General features: G+C 35.6%; 1 protein-coding gene across 1 annotated transcript; it reads left to right on the top strand.

Annotated features, from left to right (window-relative positions):
• Positions 1–3,784: 3,784 nt before the first annotated feature.
• LOC123906820 (metalloendoproteinase 1-like) lies at positions 3,785–5,556 on the top strand. Its single transcript, XM_045956835.1, has one exon. The coding sequence runs from the start codon at positions 4,041–4,043 to the stop codon at positions 5,127–5,129; it is 1,089 nt and encodes a 362-aa protein (XP_045812791.1). The 5' UTR covers positions 3,785–4,040; the 3' UTR covers positions 5,130–5,556.
• The last annotated feature ends 1,910 nt before the right edge of the window (positions 5,557–7,466 follow it).

Raw genomic sequence — 7,466 nt, 5'->3', positions numbered from 1 at the left:
TCAAGAGGGATCTACAAGTAGCAGTTGTCTTTTGATCTAACACCCCTCATAAGGATGTCTCCTTCATTATTGCTGACCAGACATTCATTTTTTGTAAAGTTGACTTTCATGCCTTGATCACATAGTTGGCTTATACTGATTAGATTGACAGTTAGTCCTTTTACAAGGAGAACATTTTCAAGTTTTGGTAGACCATGGTCAATCAGTCTTCCAATACCTTTGATTTCCCCCTTTGCTCCATCTCCAAATGTCACAAAACTTGTGGCATAGGATTTTACTTCCTTTAAATATTTTTCAACACCAGTCATGTGTCTAGAACAACCACTATCAAAGTACCAATCTTCTTTTGATGAGGCTCTGAGAGACGTATGGGCAATCAAACTTTTCCCACTGCTTTCAGCTGTATACTCCTTGGTATTGATTGCATCATCTTTTTGCTTCCATTCCATCCTTGTTTTAGTAATGGATGGATCAGACTCTTGAGGAACTTCACTTGGATAACCATACAATTTGTAGCAGTAAGGCCTTATGTGCCCCTTTCTTCCACAGTGGTGACATCTCCATGAGTGGTACCTGCTTCTAGGTCTAGGTATAAATCTAGGTCTCTGCCATCTTTGCTGATGTGGTGCCACATGTGGTGACACTTGTCTCTGCTGTCTAGGAGCCAGGTGTGGCGACATCCTGTCATGCATTTTTGGAGAAGGTTGTTTACTTATCTCAGGCATATATTTCCCTTCTTTGTTGTAATCCATAATCCTATTAACATTTTTGTATTCATACCCAATGCCTGTTTTGGATCTACTAGGAGCAGGCAAAGTTTCCAGGATTTCATCTAGATCACTTCCTTTGAATAGCCTAAGAACATGCTTCTTTAAATTCTCAAGATGAGAGTTTAATTCAGTTACCTCTTCATTCAGATGGGCTATCTCAGTCAGTTGTTTGATCTTGTCTGCTTCTAAGTTGATGATAGTTGCCTTCTGTTCCTCAATGATCTTTAAGCTATCTTCCCATTTAGTACTAAATTCAGAGATTCTTGACAGATTAGCAGCTCTCTCAGTTTGCAACTTAGTGATTGTTTCTTTTTGCTCTTCAGAGACTCTGCAGACTTCTGCACTCTTTAGACACAGCTTTTTATATGATTCAGCAAGTTCATCAAAGGTTAGTTCTTCTTCACATGATTCAGTGTCAGATGTGCAAACACTTGTCAATACATGTATAGCTTTTGCAGTATCGGCTTCTCCTTCAGAATCTTCATCTGACCAAGTTACAGTTAACCCCTTCTTTTGTTTCTTCAGAAAGGTTCCACATTCACTTCTAATGTGACCAAACCCCTCACATTCATGGCATTGAACACCTTTATTTGGAGCTGATTTCTCATCTGTTACAGGTTTTCTGAAATTCCTGTAAGTGTTGCGACCAATGTCAGCTGCACCTGTCTTAGAGCGTTTGTCCATTCTCTTTAGCACCTTATTAAATTGTTTTCCCAAAAGAACCATTGCATCAGAGATGCTTTGTTCAGACTCTGTGTCACTCAGTTGATCTTCTTCCTCAGCATTTGAAACAAAAGCAATACTTTTGTTTTTCTTATCCATCTTTTCATTTGTAGCTACCTCATAGGTTTGTAGTGAACCAACCAGTTCATCTAGCTTCATATCTGTGATATCCTTTGCTTCTTCTATAGCTGTGACTTTCATGTCAAACTTCTTAGGTAGAGACCTGAGCATTTTTCTTACCAGCTTTTCTTCAGGTATCTTTTCACCCAAGGCATCAAATTGATTGTCAAAATCAAGTATGGTCATGTGAAAATCCTGAATGGTTTCATCATCATTCATTCTAAGATTCTCAAACTTAGTTGTTAGGAGTTGTAGCTTAGACAGCTTCACTTTAGAGGTACCTTCATGAACAGTTTCAAGAATTGTCCAAGCTTCTTTAGCACAGACACACTTTTTGATGAGTCTGAATATGTGCTTGTCAACACCATTATATAGTGCATATAATGCTTTTGAGTTTGCAAGAGCAAGCTCATCCTCTTCTTTGGACCATTCTTCAGCAGATTTCAACTCAAGAGTTGGTTTACCATCTTTGTCCATCTTCACAGGTGGAGTCCATCCTCTCAGAATTGCCTTCCATGTCTTGCTATCAATTTGTTTTAGGAAGGCCATCATGCGGGACTTCCAATAGTCATAGTTTGAAGCGCCAACCAAAAGAGGTGGTCTGGTAACAAAACCTCCTTCTTTGTCCATCCTTGCCAGAAACGATTTCCCTGGAGCTCACCCTAAAATTCAGAACAGGGTGCCTGCTCTGATACCAATTGAAATTCCTGGCACGCAGTGGACAGGTGTTGCTCAAGGTGTAGCAACACTTGTCTGTTGTAGACAGATGTTGTCACTGGTGCGCCAACACTTGTCTTATAAACAGAGCAAATAACATAAAACAATACAAACAGTAAAGTAAATAACACACGAGAGTTGTTAACCCAGTTCAGCCTAAAGCCTACTCTGGGGGATACCAATCCAGGAATGAAGTCCACTATCAGCAGTATTACTTCGAAGCTAAACTCACCCGTTTACAACTTCTCACTTAATCACTACCCAATGACCCTTCTACCTAGGAACTCCTAGATATGAGACCCCGTCCCAATTCCCACCTTAGCAACACAGACAGCGCTGCTATTCAATTCTACAAACACAACAGGTGGAGACACACTCCTAAGAAACTAGGATTCACTCTTGCTTAAAAGCTTGCGAGTAAACCACACAACACAATAGAACAATCTCCGTACTTCAAAGCTTAGGAGAAGTTCACACTTACAACTCAATAAACTCAGGTCCTAAGCTTGCATCAATGAGATACAAGAAAGGCTCACAATTAACACTCTGAAATCCCTAAAACACACGCTTTGTAAGAACACGATTTTAGATGCTTGAAACCATATGCTTGCCTTCGTATTTATAGTAGTAGAATGACTTGGGCTTCAAGACAAAATTAGGGCTTCTAGAATTGCGGCAGCAGTGATATATTTCTGAAAATAATAGTTATATTTTTGAAACGCAAAAATATATTTTCCAAAAATATAATTCTTTTGGAAAATAAAACTAGGGTTTGGCTGCCTCATGAAACACATTAAACACGTGCGTCTTCCTCTGTAAGAAACCTTGAAATAATTCTTCAATCAGATCTTCAAAAGATTGAGTAGAAAATAAAAACATCCAGCTGGCGCACACGATACAGAGTCAGGTGTTGTTCCAAAGTGTCCCAACATTTGTCACAACACTTGGGATCAGCACATTTGTCTCAACACTTGGCTAAAATATGTTTTTGCAAAATGTAGCCAATCATACAAAAACCCAACAGATTTAATTGAATATTTCAGAGCCTAGCTACTAGCTAGTGGTTGTTTTTGGAATTGGGTATATGTCTGGTTATTTTAATAGCCCACTGTTTTTTGTTCAAAGATATTTTTTCACACTTTTTTAATTGAATATTTAAGAGTTACTGTAGATAGTTGCAAAAACTTGCTTTGTTTTTTCACACTTTTTGGGAATGTAGTTTTTTAGAGTCTGGATACTCGTCTAGATGTATTTTTGCATTTTGGTTTATTGGCTGAGGTGGAGTTTAGTTTAACTTTTATAGGTCTTAAAATCTAGTGTATTATTATACGAGGGATTAAAATTTTGGCTAATCTACTAGAGTCTAATTTGTATTTTTAGTGTGATTTGGGTAAGTGGATATTTTCACCGGACTGTCCATTTATATTTTTAGTTGTAGCACTTGCTTTGTTTTTCCACGATCTTTTAATTGAAAATTTCAGAGCTTTGTAGCACTTGCTTTGTTTTTCGACACTCTTTTGGAATGTACTCCCTTCGATATTATACTATTATAAGTAAATTTAACTTTTTTGGTACATTAATAAAATAATATATTTGATTCAAGTTGGCAGTGGGCGAATATTCAAGTTGGCAAGTAGTAGTAACCAACCAATCCTATGCTTAATTCATCACTATATATATTGTTCTTCAATTAGATCTACAAGTAACACGATGAAGTCATATTCATGTAAACTTCAATTGCTCTTAATTCTTCTCCTTATCACTGTGAATACAAGTACATCCTTTTCTTTCAACTTAGATTTTTTAAAAAAAAATCCTACAGTTAAGTGGTTTGCAAAGCAGGCTGCAAAGAAAGTTGCTAAGGAAACTGCTAAAAGTGTTTTGAATTATACCATAAACAAAATCGAAAATCCTGAAGAACCATCTTTACCCGAAGAAGAGATCGACGGCCTATATATAATCAAAGAGTACTTGAGTGATTTTGGCTACCTCCAACAACATGGGCCATTTAATAACTTAACAAACAACGAAACAACATCCGCTATTGAAATCTACCAACGGAATTTCAATCTCCAAGCTAAAGGTAACCTAAACGTCGAGACTTTACAGCAAATCTTGATACCACGATGTGGTGTCCCCGATATAAATTTTGAGTACAATTTGTCGGGTACAAATACTATTTCGTGGCCAAAAGGGAACAAGTGGTTCCCTGAAGGGACAAACAATCTTACCTATGGTTTCGCTCCTGAGAGTAAAATCCCACTCAACGCGACAAAAGTGTTTAGAAATGCCTTGACACGATGGTCGACGACCACAAAGGTTCTAAACTTCACAGAGACATCGTACGATGATGCTAACATTAAGATTGGATTCTATGGTGGTGGTGTGGTTGATGAAATTGTGGTGGGTGGCACTATTATTAGTTTAGAACTCAATTCAAGTGTAAATTCAGGTGTGATACTTCTCGACGCTTCAAAGTACTGGATATTGCCAACTGATAACTACACTGGGTCATGGCAAGATGGAGAATTTGACTTGGAAACAGTGGCAATGCATCAAATAGGTCATTTACTCGGACTCGATCACTCTTTTGAGAATGACTCAATAATGTACCCAGCCATATTGCCATCACAACAAAGGAAGGTTCAAATATCAGTTTCTGATAACGAAACCATCCACCGACTCTATACCATTACCAACACAACCAAAGCCGATGCTAATTATGGTTATGTCGGGTCTAGTTCCGGTCTCATTACCTCTTTGTTCCTTGGATTTGCTTTCGTTGCTATGTTGAACTAGCCTATTTGAATATATCCTTTGATTGGGGACTTGCTTTTACATTTGTTAAATAATGAATAATAAGTTGGTTCTATAGTGCAAAAGTGAAGTAGATGTTATACCATGCACAAATTTATTTTTTTACTGTTGAATCAATCAGTTCTACCATTAGATCAAATTAAATATGGTCAGACTTATTGATCCAAAAAAGTTCTAAAAATAAATTATGCATGGTGCACACTGTTTTATTTGTGCACCGTAGAATTATTATCCTATAGTTGTGTATAATAATACTTTACTTGCCCCAATAAAAAACTACTTTAAGTCGTGTGCCAGTTGATGTATAATAAGTTGTTATTGTATGATATGTAATAAACAATTTCATGTGTAATATATCATATGTAAAAAAAGTTTATTGTTGCGATACATCTATATATTTGGTTCTTCGAATGTTTATAAATTATAATATCAATTGCAAATTAGTTTTTTTTTATGTAATATTAATTGCTAATTAGGTAGTACATTTGCTTATGCATGTATTCACATGTTGTTTTTTACCAAACCAAATTTGTAATATTTACTCCCTCCGTTAAAAGAATCTCTAAAACAATTAAGGGTATAAAAAAAGAGGGGGATATATTGACTCCAAGAGTAACTATTTAGAGTTACTCCATATCATCACCCTTGATTTTGTAATTTAATCCAATGAACTAGTTTTAATTCTCATTAATAATCATGTGACCTCATTGTTAGAAATACGGTATGATAATCCTGGATATCTTCGAAGAATCGTGTTCGTTCACTTTCCGAACAAAGTATTTCGACCCTATTCTTGTCTGGGTTCACGAAATCTTTGCGGGGATAATTCTCGAAGAGCAATCTGTTTCTGACAATAGAGAACAGATCAGAATCAGTTTTTTTTTTAAAAAGTAATACATTTCACGTCGGTTAAAATAGATACCAATACATATTATAACGTATAAAACCGATTCAATATATATTTGTCCATTTTTTTAAGTTGTTTCGGTAATCTAGAGTTCAGCCGCAAGTTGAATAAAGTTTTATCAAAATATTTATTTATCAAGGAAAACGATATTGGAGTGATTGAGAACGATACTTTGCGCAATTGATTCATCAACAGAATTCATGATCCATGAATGAATCAACATATTGCATCTATTCCATGCCTTGAAATTAGGATCAAATTCACTAGGAACTTCAATTGTTCCATCAACAAAATCAAGCTTATTCTTACCTCCAAGAGCACGTTTCATGGATCGCGCCCAAGCTTGATAATTAGAGTGATTGAGAACAGGTTTCACCACAATGGAAGTAGGACCTGTTGGAAAAATATTAGACATAGAATTATTTCATTACAATAAATCAAAGAAATATTACAACAAATAAATATGATACATAATAAAATAAAATATAGAATGAGAAGAACTTATCGAATTTGACTGAGGCGTGCAAATGCACTGGGCTTAAGAGTATTTCGCCACCACAGGTAAGTTATCCGGTGCAGTTGGTCTCACAGCTAATACCCTCCAAGATACAACAGTCACTTCTTGCTAGCACTGCACGTGAATTAGTAAGGTCTCAAGAACCACTTTTTGGATGCTCATGGGAACTTAGTGTATATATAATTCACTCATCATTTTTCTCTATTGTTCACCTTTTTCTCTAACTCACGTCGCACTCCATATCTTCCCAGCCAAACCAAAGCTTCTCCCACTTATATGCACAAGATTATCTTGTCATAAACAAGTTAACGTTACCAATCATAAAAGCCTAGTTATTAGTATGATTAATTGATTAGTATGATTAATCGATATTATACTATTATAAGTAAATTTAACTTTTTTGGTACATTAATAAAATAATATATTTGATATATAATATAAATTAGATATATTACTTTTTTAATATAACAAAAAGGTAAAATTTATTTATAATAATAGTCGAATTAAGTAGTTTTTTAGAGTCCAAATAGTCCTCTAGTTGTGTTTTTACATTTCGGTTTACTAGTCCTCTAGTTGTGTTTTTGCATTCTGGTTTATTGGTCGAATAGTCGGAAGTTGAGTTTAGTTTAACTTTTATAGGTCTTAATGTCTCTTGGGAGTAAAATTTTGGCTAGTAAGTGTTCGTGAACTTAACTCAGTTGGTAGGGACATCGCACTATATATGTAGGAGTCGGAGTTCGTACCCCGGTCACTCCACTTATTCATTTTAAGGTGAATTTTTTGCCACTAGACTACTTGACCAATAAAAAAATTGACTAGTCTAGTTTGTATTTCTAATGTAATGTGATACAGAAAAAACCCATCAAATTAAACCAAAACAATTAAAAAAGTTAAT

The sequence above is a fragment of the Trifolium pratense genome, linkage group LG2 (genome assembly GCF_020283565.1).
Source record: "Trifolium pratense cultivar HEN17-A07 linkage group LG2, ARS_RC_1.1, whole genome shotgun sequence".
NCBI lineage: Eukaryota > Viridiplantae > Streptophyta > Magnoliopsida > Fabales > Fabaceae > Trifolium > Trifolium pratense.
This window is presented reverse-complemented; position numbering and strand designations above follow the sequence as displayed.

Excerpts from the sequence above, each read along its gene's own strand:
- LOC123906820 (XM_045956835.1), top strand. The coding sequence starts at position 4,041 with ATGAAGTCATATTCATGTAAACTTCAATTGCTCTTAATTCTTCTCCTT.